Genomic DNA, 16,654 nt, shown 5'->3' on the forward strand with positions numbered 1-16,654 from the left:
ACGGGGGTCCGGAGCTGACGGAGGAGCCTGCAGTGTCAGACAAACTCAGCCTCCTTCAAGACCTGCTCCGCACACTTCCACAAGCCCATTAAAATGTTATTTCTGTCCTGAAATGTGCCCAGTTGGAACAGGAGGCATGTGCACCGCGGCCAGGCGGAGCAGCAGGGTAAATGCCACCTCGTGTCCCCGGCTGTGAGTCCAAAGAGGGCCGGGGAGCGGGGCCAGCCCCTCGCCAGCTGCCAGGCAGTGCCCAGAGCGGGTGAGAGCCCGGCCAGCACAGCCCCAGTTTGGTGCATTCAGGGTGCCTGGTGCAGGAATCCTCTCCTGCACGTACCGGTGCCCAGTCCATTGCCCTTCATCATCCTCATCCTCCTTTATGGCGGTGCGTCTTACCCAGCGTTTCCACACCACCACCACCACCCGGGGCGCAGCGATCTGTCACGGCCGTGGGTGGCCTTGCTGTTTTTAGCACGTGCTCGTGGCCCGACCCCGCAGGCCAGCAGGAGGCTGAGGCTTTGCGCCTGTTCCCCCAACCCATGCCAGGCCTAGTGCTGCCCCGAGCTGGCGGCTCCTCTCCGGGCTGGGCAGGCGTTCCCTGGCCTCTGCTGTGACACTGCGGGAAAGGGGGACAGCAGACCCTGTCCCTGCCCTGCATGGACCAGGGCAAGCAGGGGAAGCTCTTCAGTGCCTGGAAGCACTCCAGGAATTTGGATGCAAAACAATTCCTGTGGGATCAATGAGGAGCTGGGATGGGTCGCGTGGTACACGATGATGTGTGAGCAAGGGAAACTTGGCAGAGGGACCTGCCTGGCCTGGGGTGGAGCGGAGGGGAGGACAGGATGTCCAGCATGGAAAACACTTGTGCTGTCCTGAGAGATAACACACAGAGGGGAAGCAGTGGAGCTCAGGTGGGAAGGATGAGTGGTACCTTTCCTGCAGCAGCATAGGAAGGGCCCACAGCCATCCCCTGGCTGACCGCAGGGCAGAGCCCCAGCAGAAGCAGAGCCTCTCCAGCCTTCCCAAGGCCAGCAGCTCTCCTTCCACAGCCTTGTCTTTCTCTCAACAAAAAACACACTGGCAGCACCAGCACAGCTCTGCTCAGGCCAGCAAAACAAACCCTGAAGCTGGCGGGGTGCACAGGCTGGATGCAGACAGCTCTGCTTCCCGATCCAGAGCAAAAACAGGGATGTTCCCTCACCATGGGTTGCGGGGTCAGCTTTGTGCTGGAGCGAAGGCGACAAGCATCCTGCCCGCAGCACAGGGCTGCCCTTGTGCTGGCCACATCAAAAGCGCCAGCAGAGCCCAGCTTCCAGCTTCCAGCCCGTGCACTTTGAACACCAAGCCCACTATTCCCGTGCCGAGCGCGTGCGTGTCCCCCACTGCACCCAAACCCAGCCCGGGGGCACTCGCGTGACTGGCAAGCCCCCGGCCCCCAGAGAATGCCAAAAGTTTGCACGCACGCCTGAGCTGCCCTCTTAGCACAGTGGAAGTCCTCCAGCCAGCAGAGCAAGAGAAACACTTTCCACTTGTGTGCCTGCAGACCGAAAAGGCTGTTGTTGGATTGCATGCGTGATCAGAAGTAACAGCGGGAATAAAGAAACGCCATCTCCTCCAGGCATCGGGGAGGGAAGGAGCAGTCACCCCAGGAGGAGCAGGACACAGCCCGTGCCCTGAATGGCTGTGAAGATGCCGAGCTCAAGGAGAAGCATCTCGGAAGGAAAATCTTTCTGGACAATTTGCCCGAGGCATTCCCAGCTTCTGAACAAGAGCTTTGGGGAATTTGAAAGAGGTTGAACTTGCCGCCAACAAACTTGGTTTAAAAACTCCTGGATAAAAGTTCAGTTTTACTTCCAGGGAGGAGGAGGGTGGAAGGAGTTAGAGAGAGCAGATTGCTGGCTCCCGTTATGGAAGCAGGCTTAATAAAATTCATAGAAATATTGGTGGTTCTGCTGTGCCGTGCCAAGAATGTGTTAGCATAAAACCTTCTGAGCAGAAGGGAGAGATATAATGTCATCTTAGCCTTGATATGAAAGATCAGCCTTCATCTCCAAAAGCATATCTCAAGGAGCGGTAACTAACGTATTTACTTTCCTTCCCTCTAGAGCAGGTCTCAGCACAGCCCTGCACAATTCATCACTGTCACAGCCTCGCACGAATGGTGTTGGGATGACCCCAGCTAGCAAAGAAGCAATAGGACGAAAGATTAAAGAGGGAAGCATTTCTTCCTACCAGGGCTGTAATGACACCAGCACAACACAGACCAGCCCAGTTTCTTCCACAGGAAAGCTACGTCACACTGCTCTGGCTTTCCTTAAAAAGAAGCCAGCTCCACCCGAGCCCACGAACCAGCACATCTGGCCCTGCCACAGCGTTCCCCAGTTTTCCTCTTGCTTACCACACCGTGCCAAAGCAATGGCCTCATGTCTTGCCACACCAGCAAAGAGAGCAGGGAGCAAAGCCGGCCCCCCAGGACGATTTGTCAGAAAACCACACGAGCTGCAGTCAGGAGGGAGCAGCCCTGGAGCAGATGGCATTTTCCAATCCCGCTCTCTTTCCCCTCGAGCTTGCTCTGCCAGCAACAGGAGGAGGGAGAGGAAAGCTCTCACACTCATTTCTCAGAGCTTATTTTGGGAACTGAGCAACCAGACCCTCGAGACCAGGGCTAGCTCTTTGCATGGTACTGATCCTCTTCCAAAGGCTTGCTTTCGTCTCCTGAAGTGCCCTTCAAACCTCGCCTGAAACCTGCAGGCTTACGAAGTTAACCACGGCCAGGAAAAGCGGAAGGCACGTACACGCCTTCCCCAGACGCTGATCACACTTAGCTTTAAGCTTGCCTCCCTGCAGACCTCGCCTTGCTTATTGGCAGTAACCCCCTGCCAATTTCCAACCTGAAACCCCCAAAACATCCGTAACCCCGGAGGAGTTCACTGCCCTCCTCCCCTGGTGCTTCTTCAAGGCGCGCAGCCCCGCCACCTTTACTCCAAACAGGCCCCAACTATGACAAATGGCTTGCCAGCGTGGCCTCTCTTATCTTAATAAATTTGTTATGTCAAATCTGTTTTAGCTTAGAAGGTAAAATAAAAACCGGCTCTGCCAACACACCCCGCGAGCAGAGAACCGAGCCAAGCCTTCGCTTTCCGCCGCCAGCCCCAGCAGGAGCCGCTCATCCTTAAAAACCGAGCCCAGACACAATCCAGCTCCCCGAGCTGCGACAGCCTTCAGCAGGCTGCCCACAGCAAGAGAGAACAGCTCGGTGTCACCCCGAGCAGACGAGTCTGTCAACACACAGCGCCTGCGAGCTGTTCCGTGGGAAGGTGCCATCTCCACACTGTTTGTTTGACCATGACTGTACCAGCGCCGACAGCTCTGAAAGATACTCGTCTGGTACTCCAGGCTCTCGCAGCACAATGACACTCCTTATAAGCACCGCTCCTCGAGTCCCAAAAGCCTGATTAGTGCTTGAACTTTGCCAAACCCCGTCCCTCCCTTCAGCAGCATTACTCACTCAGTTACTATTGCTCTCCCCCCTTGAAAGCTGCGCGTTCCTACAGGGAGCTAGAAGGGGGGTGCTTGGATCCGTGCTCTCTGAAGCCAAGGCATGCTCTGGAGTCAGCAGGCTGTGCGCAGGCAGCTCGTCGTGCTCGTTGCCACCAGAACTATCGCAGCCACACAGGCATACAAGGGGGCAGAAGGGAGAATTTGTCCTCAGAGGAGAGGAAACACTGCCTGGCACTCCAGCAGGCCTGAGGCTTGGAGAAAACACGTGCTTTGAGGGCACCATGAGTGCACTGAACACGTCAGAGTTAAGCACAGGAAGAGCTTTTCACTGAGGCTGAGAAATCTCCATCCTTGGATTTAACGAGAAGCCAGCAATAACAAAGGCAGGGGGTGACGAGCAGAGAGGATCAGACAACTGACCTCCCAGAGGAGCACCCTGAGATGAAAATCATCTCCCTGACACGCCACCAGCACACAGACCACATCTACACCATGGAACTGCTCACAAAAACAGTGCTGGGAGAAAAGTTCTGGGAGAAAGGAGTGCACAAAACCAAGCTGGTGCTTCACACCAATGGCAGGACTGTCCAAACAGGTCACCAGGAGAGGAGAGCAGTCACATCTTCTTCATTTCTCGGAAGTTTGGTACAGAGCCAGCCCTGGTTCAGGTGCAGGAACAAGTGCCAAAGAACCCACCAAGTCCTTTCAGAAATAAAGGCACACTGATGTGAGTCGGTAACAAACAGGCTACAGCGGGAACGGATATAGTGAAATATACTATTTTATTGCTGCACACATGCTTATACATTTCTTCTTAAATATATTGTTGCTCTGATAAACTTTACAATCTCCTTAATTCGACAAGTGGCAAGTAGTAAATTAAAAGGACAGAGGCAACAGAACACAAAAAGGACGCCGGCAACAGAAGAAAAACCCTAAGTTTTTTATTTCGTGATAAAATTATATGCAGCAAGAATAAAGTGATTTTCGATCTACTTTTTGACCTGGCTCATGTTAATCAGAGAGCTTGCCTGCATGCTGACCATCTGCTTAGGCATGCTTTTTCACAGCCCTGTTTTGCCAAAAGGGGTGGGGGGGATAAAGGACCCCGGGTAATTGGCCGATCCGGCGGGGCTCACAGAAGCGGCCGCAGACAGCCGAGGGGTTTGCTCAGCAGTCCGTGAGGAACGGGGCTGCTGGGGGAGCAGATCAAAAGGCCACGCTGACCTTTCCTCCCACGTGTCCATCCGCAGCCTCACTCGCTCCACGCTTAAGGACACGGGAATGGAATTATTTAAGAGCAGCCACATGGAAAACGCTTCCCAGCACCGCTGCCCCTCCTCTGCTGCCCTCCCGCCTTGCCCACTGCCAGCATCCATCCTGCTTAAGCAGCTGAGGCATCTGCAGAGAAAAGAATGAGCGCATTCCTCGGTAATCCTGTGCCTACATCTTGTTCGGTACAAGCAGAAGGCAAAGGCCACGCTCTGCTCTCTGGGGCTCCGAGCGAGCCTCGTGCAGGGCTGTCACAACCGTTGCTGTGGGAAGCTGCCTACCGAGATGTCAGATGGGGAATTTATGCGGGAGAAGCAGAGGGGATGTGATAAACTAAACATCGTGCTTATGTTCAGTGTCATCTTCAGCCATAAACGGAGGAGATGCACAGGGGAACTGAACCGGCTGGGCTAAGCTGACGGTTGTTTCTGTGCAGGCTTCATGAGCCTGACGCTTCACAGAGCAAGAAAACAGGCAGCTCTGCTCTTCCACCCTTCTTTTCCCCAAATATATGGGGCTTCATATTCCAGCTTTCCAGATAGCCATTCCCCTCCTCAAACCTACTGAGATGCCTTCACCAGTTCAAGCCGTGCTGGTCTCTTTGGTGGTCTTGTCAAAGCCAAACTAAGCTTGGAGAGGGACACAGACACGTTCCACACACCACACAACACACACACAGCTCCTCTCCACGCCACCACCCCAAACAGAAGCACTCCTGCTGCTCCCAAACAGCAACACACCCTGCACCCACACACCCATTTCCCCCACCCCTGTATGGCTGCAGAAAGCAAACCACAACAACTCCGTATGTGTCCTCACAAGCTTTTTGAAACAGAACTGAAGCAGCCATGCAGCCACTATCTCCCACCACAAAGAGACTTGCTGGGCAAGAGAAACCAGTTAAATACAGACAACAAAGTGCATGGGCATCCGGGGTCCAGTTAGTGGCACTGCACCTCATTCCTGCTCTGCCAGCTCTGCCTGCAGCTTCTGTTAGTGTAACTCAGTCCTGACGTGATTTTGCCAAATTCCAGCTTCTCGAATACACCGGCTAAGCCCAGTGCCACCTTCTCACTGCAGCTGAACCCAGCCTGCTGAGTGCAAGCAGTGCCCAAAGTCTGCCCACGTGAGCTGCAACATGTGCCAGGTAGGGGCAGATGCTCTGAGCAGGGGCAGAGTTTGCAGTTCTCATATGAAGGAGCATGAGTGCCTCACCAGGTGAGATTAGCGGGGAAGGGAGACCCATCCTCCCAGTATATCTGCACTTTAGCAAGTCCCTGCTAAACACTGGATCTCCAAACCCTTTCCTCATCCGTGTGTAGTGCCACCACCATTACAGGAAACAAGACCCTGGAGCTGCAGGGAACCCGTGCCCAATCCTCACCTCAAACACTAAAAGCACACTTGACATGGATTTTAAACTCCTGCTGCACGGTGTGACCAAAATGACAACACGTACTGGTGATGGCAGCCCACCACCTGTGCAAGATTCCCTATGTGCTTCACACAATGCATTTTGTCCCCCCAGCTCACAGCACTGAAAGTATGCCTGGCTCAAGCTCTGGAGACCTGAGACTCTGGTAACATGCCATTCTGGAGCTAAACAGCTCTCAGGGCTGCCTACTTGTGCAGGGCTATCACCTGCTGGTCGGTGCTGAGGAGAAATAACATCATTACCCTCATTAGGAGTCTAAGGAGACGAAGAGATAACACGACCTAGTGCAGAACACAGATTGCAAAACATTCATTAGTACAAACAGTGAATTTCCTGGAGAACCACGAACCTACAAGGCTGAAGGCTGAGCAAAGCCAGAAGGTCGAAGAGTGGGACAGCTGCCCCGTGAGAGACCCAACAGGCCCCTTCTTCTTTCTCAGAAGACTTCTGGTGACCCCTCTCCCCCAGCCCAACCAGCAAGTCAGTTTTTCTCTACCACAATGGACCAAGAGAAAGGGAAAGGTGCTGTTTCCAAGAACAAGTGCTGTTTCCTTCCCCTGTTAGGGAGACAAGGGGCGCTCTCCCTTTTTTATGCATCGAAAGCTACTGCTTTCTAGGAATGGAAGGTCTCTGATCTCTTCTGTATTACCAAAGATGTTTGTTCAGCAAAGCTTTTAAATTCTTAAGTTGTGCATCCCATGCAGCACAAGGAAAACATCAAATCTTTGCTCTGTATTCCCCTCCTGATTGCATATACATTGTCCACCTGTCAGAACTCAGATACTTTAAAAATCTGAGGTTTTCCACTCCTCTGAGTGTGGAAATCCAAATGACAACACTTCAAAGCGATGAAAAGCTAGGGAAGACCTGGAAATCACTTTGGCTTTTTCCACCTAACTAGAATAGCAGGTGAAAACAGCAGCTTCCACACAGCCAAGTGCTTCTGTCTCTCTGTTAGGGAAGTGCTGCTCACCTTTGCCAATCTCATAATGCTGATAACGAAAGAAAGAAAGGCCATCTTCTTTCTAATATACTTATTTGAAGAGTTTAATCCAGTTTTCTTCCTCTGCTGCTGGCAGTTCAGCAAATACCCAGGCATGAACCAGTTTCAGCAGTGTATTATTGGGCAACAGAACAGGATGGATCATAACACCAGGCATAGCAAGTCCCCCCGAGCAACTCCCTCACCCCCACGGCTTGCAGTCTCCTATCAGCATTGCATCGTACAAAGCAGCAGCTACTGAGTTAGGCTGAACTTTGGGAGCTACTTCCGAAAGGAGACACAAAACCAAAATAAAATCAAACACAAACCAGACATGCAAATGTCCAGACGTAAATAAATTAAAAAGAAACCATGCCTGGAAGTGGATGGGAAGGAGGACAAAGTAGAGGAAAAGAAACATTCAGAGACTCAGATGTTCTTGCACTCCGAGCCAACCCACTGGGGGTTACGCAGGCTGCATATGACAGGCAGGGTTTGCACACATCAGCACTCAAGCCCTATACTGGCCAGGAGGTTTTCCAGAGCTTCAAGTTTCTGGTTGGCTTCCTCGATGGCACTATAAGTCTGCACATTGCTGGTGATGTGGAAGCGAATGTCATCGACCAGGGGAATGGAGTCAGTCTCCTGCCGCTCCTCCACAGCCTCTGCATTCTCCTTCACAGCAGCCACAAACTCCTCCGACTCCACCAGCTGGATGGGGCGGACAAAAGCATTGTTAGGAAGACAAGAAGGCAGGCAAAGAGATGTTAACTGTTGGATAATGGGCTCATCCACTTTTTAGAGATCTGACAGGAGAAGGGGGAATCCTAAGGCTACCAAATCTTCCCGTGTCTCCTTAGAGATGTGTCCTGCTATCCACCTGAAGGAGGCAGTAATACTCCAACAGTAAGAAGCCACAGCTGTGAGTAACCTGCAGCTCAATTAGCGCACTGTAAAACCCACTAAGAATCCGTAGCTCTGCTATCAGGGCACATGAATATACATAATATTCCCTCCAGAAAAGCTCCCTAGCAGGAACTGGCAGCAGGAACCAGGAGATTCGCCAGACACCTTTGGGAAATGTCTTGCAACAGGCAAGGCAGCGGGTGCTTGCGCCCAGCGCAGAAGCAGGAGACCCAGCTGCCTGCTTCCACCACGGCTCTCACCCCACCACCACCAGCAGATCACAGCAGTGCAGCTGCTCTGTTCTGTGCCCATCCTGACAGAATCAGGTCACCCATGAATGATTTTGCACCGAGTTCCCCAGGAACATGTGGTGTGCTGAAGGGTGAGAGGCAGCTTCCGTCTGTCTGTGCGACCCAACTGCGCCTGGGCGCAGCGGGCTGCTGAGCCCTGCTCTGTGCTAGCCACTCTGCCAAAATTTCTCCCCATTGCCATCATCAGTGCATCTCCACGAGATGCTGGCAGCTGCTGATGTTTTAACAGCTGGGGTTGGCTTCATTTGTGCTAACACCCTTAGAAAGGCACATTGCCAGTACTGGGTCCAAGGATGCCCACTCAGGCTAGAAAAGAGGAAGAGGAACATACAAGCAAAGCCCTACCTTGCCCAGTTACTACTTGAGGTATCAATTCAGCTTTCAAACCAAATTCTCTTTTCTGAAGCCAGAATCTGGGTGCACTATGATGTGTTTATCATCCCCAAGCAACACACTGAACAAAATAACAGCCCTAAAATTACTCCCTTTACTGTTTTCACAAGCTAGAAAGAATTTCACACCTTCCAACGTGCAGGTGAAAATGTTAGATTCCCATGTGAGCTGTATAAGCCACTTAGAGAGACCTGTCTAAGGACATAAAATAAATAAATAAATAAACCCACATGGATTCTAGTTTGTCCTTCTGTACGGCAACTTAATCCATGAGTCCTGACACTTCAGGCTATAATCACTAAGCATAACACTTAAATGGAGCCTCGTAAAGGAAACTGCAGCATTAGATTAATTGTTTCTGGCTGATCAACAGCCAAACTTCCCCTGTGAGAACCTCTGCAGTTAGATTTGTCATCCTAAAGGAGAGAGATCATATTGATGACTCCAATAGATAGCAGTGTGCCAGGAAAACCACCCTTCCCCACCCCGAGCAGGCTATGTGTGAACACTTGCATACATTTCCTGCACCAAGCTCCCCTGCCAACCCCATTGGGTTCTCCAGGCTGCAGCTGATGCACTTTGACAACACTGCTGCTACTCTGGCCATGGTGGCTGAAAGCTTGGTGAAAGTCACCTGCCCGCAGCACTTAAACAACTTCTGGGGTAGGCTTTCCAGCCCCCAGGGCTATGCTAGACAGCCCCCAGCATTTGGCTTACTGCAGTGACAATCCCAAACTCCATCCTAACTCACCACGAGTATTCCTACCCAACAGCTGCTCTTCTTCAGGAAGCACATAAAACCAGAGAGGGCAACTATTTATCACAGATCAAGCACAACCATTAAGTCTACAGCTCACTGTGCATTTAAATTTATGGGCACATGTGCTAAGCACAGCGGGGAGCGTTTCTGCTACCTTCTCGATGATCTTGGCCATGTACTCCGTGCACTGGTCCTCCAGCCGGGTCAGCTGGAACAGCTTTGCGATCCTCCAGATGCTGACAACGTTGTCCTCTTCGAGGATCTGTGCCAAGGTCCTGCCGCACAGGCGCTTAAGCCCGGGCAGCAGGTACATGTCTGCCACACACAGCACGTCGTAGGCATTTTCCGGGGACAGCTGGCAATGGAAAGAGGGAAATTACTGCCCAATAACACCCACCTCACTCGTCCCTTGCAAAATGCCTTCTTCTGTGTCTTCGCAGAGGTTCCCTGAAATGTTGCTTAGCCCAAACACTGCTTTGGAAAGAGAGGAGCTCAACCTTTCAGGGCTAGGTCTGCCACTCAGTCATTGTAGAGTTTAAAATGCTGCAGAGGCAGCTTGCTCAGTGTAAAGCAAGAAGTTTGCCATCCTGCAGCTGACCCCCTAACTAAGCACAAAGCAATTTGAAACACTGAAGTGTAGCTGCATGCTGGCTGCTCAGAAATACTCAACATGGCAACAGAAGGAGGTAGCTTGTAGCAGAGGTACTGAAAGCTCTTCAGAGAGATTGTCTGGCAGAACAGAGAATTTTGTCCATACTCGGGCTTTTCCTCCCATTTTCTACTTCTGGATTCCCATTTTGTGAAAACCGTGCAAAATCTCTTAAGTTCCTCCCTCAAACTGGCTCTGTGAAGCCAGCCAGCATATCCTCCTGCCCCCACTGCCATTCTCATCTCTTTCAGGAACTCCCAATCTTATCAAACTACACCTGGAAGGCGCAAACCAGCCTCCGAAAAGGGGAATGAGAAGCATGAATGCAAGCGCTGCAGAGATCTAAGATCAAGGAACCCACAGGCAAAAGGACAGCACACGACTCATCTCGGCTTCAAAGGCAGCTCTCAAAGCTAGCAGTAATCACAGCAGGTACTGTCAGGACCAGGGCTCCTTGGAAGCATCGCAGTATCAAAAGGAGGTCAAATCACGTGGGGCTTTCAAGCCACAAGCAAGTATTTCGACATATGGATCAGAGCTAGATGAAGCACACAGAAAATTGTACCCCAAATAAATTGTATGTGAAGCCTAACTAACCGTGGAACAGACTGCACATCAAATATCACTGGAGCTTTGACAGGCATTCAAACTGAACTAAATTCATGTACCAGATGCTCAAGTTCATACTGTTGTTAATGGCCTTTAACATTTTGAGGCTCTTGAGGTAGAGAACCAGCCTCCCATTTCCCTCTTGGATACTTCTGTTCCTTGCAATAGGAGGATAAAAAATGCCATAGGTAATGCTGGAGACACCACCTCCAGCTTCATTCAATCTATCCTCCCTGGCTGGGCAAATCCTATTTTAGTCAGCCATCTGCGTCACTAACCTGGAACTAGAGCCACTTTCTGCACAGTTCTGTTCCTGCTAATGTGAAGTGCAAAGAGTGCACTTACCCACATGCATTTTAACAGCCAATTTGCAGGATACAGGGGAGGCTGGGGAGGAAGCAAGATCACTTGTTTCTAGAGACCAAGCCACGCTGGTCTAGACTGAGGAACTACAGCTCTAGTGCAGCACAGTGCAGTGCCCTAAAAACTGCTCAGCAGCAAAAACACTGCTATGCACAGCTCCACGTGTGGTTGCTCACTCTGACAACTGCAAAAAGCTGATTATTTCCTCCCCTACAGCTGTCCACACCGGTGTTTGGACTGTCTACTCACAGCAAATGTCTCAGCAGTACAACACCCCGCAACAGCTGTGCAGAAGGATGTGTTAGAGGCATGTCCTGAATGCTATAGTGCCACAGTGATGTAACAGAGCTTTTGGGATTGCTAATCAAGTGCTGCTTTGTCCTTTCATAAGGCTCCAGGAACCTCACAAGCTGGAGGTGTTTGAGTCAGTAGTATTGATGGCAGCAGCTTCCTCCATAAACTCCCCTCGAGCCCACACAATTATTCTGATCAGCAGCTTCTCTTTCTACCTGGAACTCTTCCTGGGCTCTGTACATATTCTTCCCTCCTGCTGCAAGCTTTGTCACTACTACAGAGCAGAAAAACTTTTACATTATTTGGAGAAAGAAAAGTGGAACCAAGAGTGTTGGCATCCGTCTGGAGAAATCCAGGGGCCAGGGAGAACACTCCACATATAAGTGTGGAACTTGAGCTATATTCCTGCTTTCTTGACCATTCTTTCCATGCCAGATGAACTCTCCAGAGAAATTCACAACTTGTCTGCTCAGTTTACAGTCCAAGCTAGTGCCAGTGATGGCACCATCCTGCACAGGAAACATGCAAGCAAGACCCTTTCCACTCCTACCTATTGCTGTTGGTCTGCCCTGCCCCAAGTCCAGCTAGGGCAGCTGAGACACCCCTTGGGAAGGGGCAGCTGACTGGGAAATGACCTTCCTGTGAGCCACCAAGAAGCAGGCAGACTGCAGAGGTGCAAGGCAACAGGGTCCCACTGCAGCGTGGTCTCAAGGTCAGGAGCATCTTCACAACCACAACACAATTCTTTGCCTCCCTTCCTGCTCCTTCAGAGCACGGCTGAGGGGAGACCACAGACAAGGGAAGCATCTGCTCTCTGGCATACCAATGGCAATCCTGCTCTTGCTGCCTGCTAAATACATCTCTCCCCACTGTGTATTCCTGGCTGCTGCCCCGAGGTGAACAGATCAGCAGAAACAAGGTCGCAGCTGCATGCGCTCTCTGTACATGGCACCTAACCCAGAGCATGAAAGCTGCTTTGGAAAAATTGACACTGGCAGGTGCAGCAGTCTCTGATCACTGCCCTAATGCTCCAATGTGTCCTGGCATCTTGCAGCTACATTTGTGGAAAGCATGTGCCACAAAATCAAAGCAGAAAGCTGCTTAACTGCTGAAATTTGCAGCACCTTCCACTACACTTAAAATTGTGTGGGTTAGAGCCCTTTTGTCCCTGCTTGCAATAGTGAGCACAGCAAGGCCTTGGTCTCCCAGCGGAACCTTTGCCCACACCAGCAATAAATAACAGTGGCAACAATTACTCACTACGAATGGAAAAGTGGGCCATGATGCCAAGGGTAAGTAAGTAGGAATCTCTTAACCTTTCCACATCTCCAAATGTGTTCGATCTGCCATCTACTGGCAGCTCCCCACCTTACCCTTCCAGAGCCCAAGGGGGAAATCTGCAAAGACCTGCATTTACCAGCCCAACATGCAGCATGAAACCTAATTTCCACACTTTTGTCATTGGACGGAAGAGCGGGGATTTATTCTGAATGTCATGCACATAAGCCATCTCCCTGCAGAGCTCACAGCAAGTCCCAGTACACAGGTTCCTAAGACAGAGATGAAGTAGCAGACTAGGGCAGTATTTATGAAACAATCCCCAGGATGCTGCAGAAAAACTCTGCTGTGCACACCTCCAGAATTAAACAGTGCAGGAGGAAAAGCTCTGTGGCTGGCCTCACCTCTGTATCATCGCTGTAGATGTAGTAGAGGACCCGGATAAAGATGTCTTCTGAGATGTTGTGGAGAGTCACCACAGGGATGCTGGGCTGTGTCTGCAGCTCCTCACTCTCAGAGAAATGGTCTTCAAGTAGCGCTTTGAAGTAATCACTGCGACCACAGAAAAATGCCTGGAGAAGGAAGAAAGGCCAAAACACTAGCAATTCACCAAACAGCACTACCTGTCAGAGCAGCTCAAAGATATTTCTGAAGCTCAAACTCTGTAACTCCAATTCTCCCTATATTCTGAAACTATATCTTCACTCTTTGGGTGAGACTTCTTCCTCCCTTTATTCCATACCTTATTTCTTATCTTGCCTAACCTCAGAACCAAAAGCATTTGTGAACTTAAGAGATTAACAAGTAGAATGGGACTAGGGAAGGAGCTTGCGCTGAGGTTAGATCTCAAAATCTATTCTTATTGGTGTGTACTTGTAAATCAAACATTCCCCTCTCCAAGCACTGAACTCACAAACCAGCAGCAGGATGTTTTGCAGCTGTGAATGCTGTAGCTGAATTCATAAATTTATCTCCTCACTTCTGCAAGAAAGGCAGGGTTTGCTGTTCTATTAAATGTTTTGAACAGAGTTTCCAGCTGCAGCGAGACTTTTGGTTTTCCAGCTGATGAGGCAATGCTGCTTCTGCCAAGTGTATCCAACACTGGATGAGTGGGGAAGACAGCGCACTCAGGGCAAAGAACAGGAGAACGAAATATAGTGCAGGCACATACCTTATGGCACAAGAAGTTGTAATCTGCCACCCGGAAACACACGTCAGGACAACTGTTGAAGTTGTCGGTGCTGTCAAACGGCAACTCCCCAAAACCAACCTGGGAAAAGAAACCAGAAAATCCTGCCTTTAATGTTCTTGCCATAAACATGCTCAGGAACCTGAGTTTGAACTTCCTGCTGTTCCCAGATGCAACCATCCATCTGTTCGCTCAGCACAACACAGAGAACTAGAGATGCTCTGAAGAAAGATTTTGATGGGAAGGACTGGAGTCCAGTTCTTGCACTCCTGGTAGAGATATTCCTGGTGCAAGTTACAGCTGCTTCCCTCTTCAATGAAAACTCCCTGACCCTTCCATACACCTCCAGAAAGCATTTCTGCACCACCTAGCAAGGCAGCAAACCAAGTGGAGGTGACGTTTATTTCACAAAGTCAGTATCATAAGCCTACGAGAGCTTAGGACTAGCACATTATTGTGTAGATCTCCAGGTGGATGTAGTAAAGTACAGGTTACATAGATGTATAAACCACGTTAAAATGGTTTGGCTACAATTATGGCTTCACTTGAATAATCTAACATTTCCAAAGCACATTTTAAATTTCTCATTTGATTTGCAGCCAAAGATAGTGTTGTTGCGGTATTAATACTCCAGTGAATTATTTTAACACCAACACACCTCCTCCCAGTCCCACATGCCAACAAAGACAGCACACACACAAAAAAAAATCTGTTGGCCTTATGTTATTTTAAAGTGACACTTCCAAATATTTTCACTTCTACCTTATTCTGTGTTTGGTTGCTAAAAAAAAAAAGAGGTTGTATTCACAGTCACGTAACCAAGACAATTAATCTCTGGAAATAAAAGTTCCTCCTGGTTCTTGCTTTCCAGACACATGCCCCTGTGCTGCCTGTGACAAGGAGTTTATTACCCCTGTTTCTCATCCAGGAAAGATACATCCCAAATTTGCACCTGGGAAAATCCTGGGCTGACCTCTAAGACCAGTCTCCAATCACAGCCTACCTAAGCATCATTTCCAACATGCCTGCCTGGATCCTAACTGGAAGCAACACACTTTCAGCCTTACTAAGGAGCCAGATGACTCCACCCTCCAAGACTAAACAAAGGCCCAGCCCGCAATGCACTGGGGTGGTGCTCTCAGACGAGCTCAGTTTGTATGCAGTGGGGTTTCTCTTACACAGGTCCTGGGATGTGGCAAGGCACCAGGCTGGCAAAAGCTCACAACACCGCCAAACGTGGCAATCTGGCCCCATCTGCTGTGCTCTTCGTCTGTCCACAGCAACATTTGGCAGCCTCTGCTTCCTAATCATATGAGAGTAAGGCCAGCAACATTCAATTTGGATGCAGGGCTGTCACAGTGATGCTTCCTCCCCACTGTGAGCCCTCCCCTTACATCCCCACCAGGGGACTTCTCCCCTAGAACAGATGCAGCCACCAGGGAACACTCCACACCTGATCTATTACCTGCTTCTTACACAGCTCTAACACAAAGGACACCTCCAGTACCAAAGATGAGACAAACTGCCCCATCTGTAGCTTCCCTGGGCTGTTATTTTGCTGTTATCCATGCCTCGTGTTTGGAGGCAATGAACATACCCCAGCAGGGATGCTCTGTGGCATCCCATTACAAAAGCTGGTAGCCATGGTGTGACTGCCTGCTCTATTTGCCCTGCTGCTATCCTCACTGCTTCCATGTCCTTTCCTAGAAATGCTGATATGAAATTAAAACCAAAAAAAACTTCACAGGCAACTAGAAACAGGCTTTGCATGAGATGCCACTCTTTGCAGCACAAGTTAGATCAAGGCATTAATTCCCCAGCTCCTATGGTCATCCATCCTTTGCTCCTTTCATTCCCCAAATATAAATTTTGAGAAAGAATTCACCCCTCTGGGATGGACATGGGAGTTTGTTTGGCTCAGTTTGTCTCCTGAATTACAAAATCCTACTGGCTCAATTTCCAGCTCCTAGCCTCGCCTGGTCGGCACTCTAATTGCTCAGGTTTACAAGGTCATTTCCAATTCATACTACAAAAGCAACGTCATGTCATTGTCACTCCTAGTCAGCATGAAGTGGCTCTGCAGATTTTTTCCTTTTTACTCCCCTTTTAAGTCTCTTCTACTTCTACTCTCCTCCCTTGTCACACTTCAGAAATTTCGTCTCGTCTTTTCTTCCCTGCAGAAAAACATTTTATTCCCGTGCCCCCCCATTAAGGCAACCTCTTAACATACTTCTGCTCAGGCAAAGCACAGCTGCAAAGTTAAGTATGCTGCCCAAGAGGCACAGAACAGTCTAGCCTACAAGGTGCAAACACTTTCACGATATCTCATTCACCATACAAAAATATTCTCAACACCTCTGCAGCAAAAGACAGCGCGAACACTCACAGGATCTCCCCGACATCGCAAGGATCAAGCCTTTGCTGCTATGAATTTGCTATTAGTGCTTAAATAGAAATGTTGCTGGAAGCAAAACCACGCAGAACAGCTCAGTGACAGCAATTTGTACCCTGGCCAGGAGATTAGCTCAGCAAGAAGATTCAATTGTAAATAAATGACAACACAAAATACAGGGGTTAGCGATCCAAGAGGAGATTACCAGCCCATAATCAGATGCGAGTGGACCGGATAAAAAATTTTGATGCAAGTTTTTAATAGTTCAGTTCATCTGCCTCTGCCAAACAGAAGAAGCAAAACCCAGGAATAACTACCAATAA

At 49.9% G+C, this 16,654-nt stretch overlaps 1 protein-coding gene across 1 annotated transcript in view; it reads right to left on the minus strand.

Annotated features, from left to right (window-relative positions):
• Positions 1-4,273: 4,273 nt before the first annotated feature.
• ABTB1 (ankyrin repeat and BTB domain containing 1) overlaps positions 4,274-16,654 on the minus strand; it is a 28,549-nt gene continuing 16,168 nt past the window's right edge. Inside the window, exons 9-12 of the mRNA XM_084292489.1 lie at positions 13,922-14,020; positions 13,155-13,322; positions 9,712-9,912; positions 4,274-7,898 (exon numbers count right to left, since the gene is read on the minus strand). Of these exons, the coding sequence (XP_084148615.1) occupies positions 7,692-7,898; positions 9,712-9,912; positions 13,155-13,322; positions 13,922-14,020 (675 nt within the window). The 3' untranslated portion in view covers positions 4,274-7,691. The remainder of the gene's footprint in view (positions 7,899-9,711; positions 9,913-13,154; positions 13,323-13,921; positions 14,021-16,654) is intronic.

The sequence above is a fragment of the Netta rufina genome, assembly GCF_964035555.1.
Source record: "Netta rufina genome assembly, chromosome: 10".
NCBI lineage: Eukaryota > Metazoa > Chordata > Aves > Anseriformes > Anatidae > Netta > Netta rufina.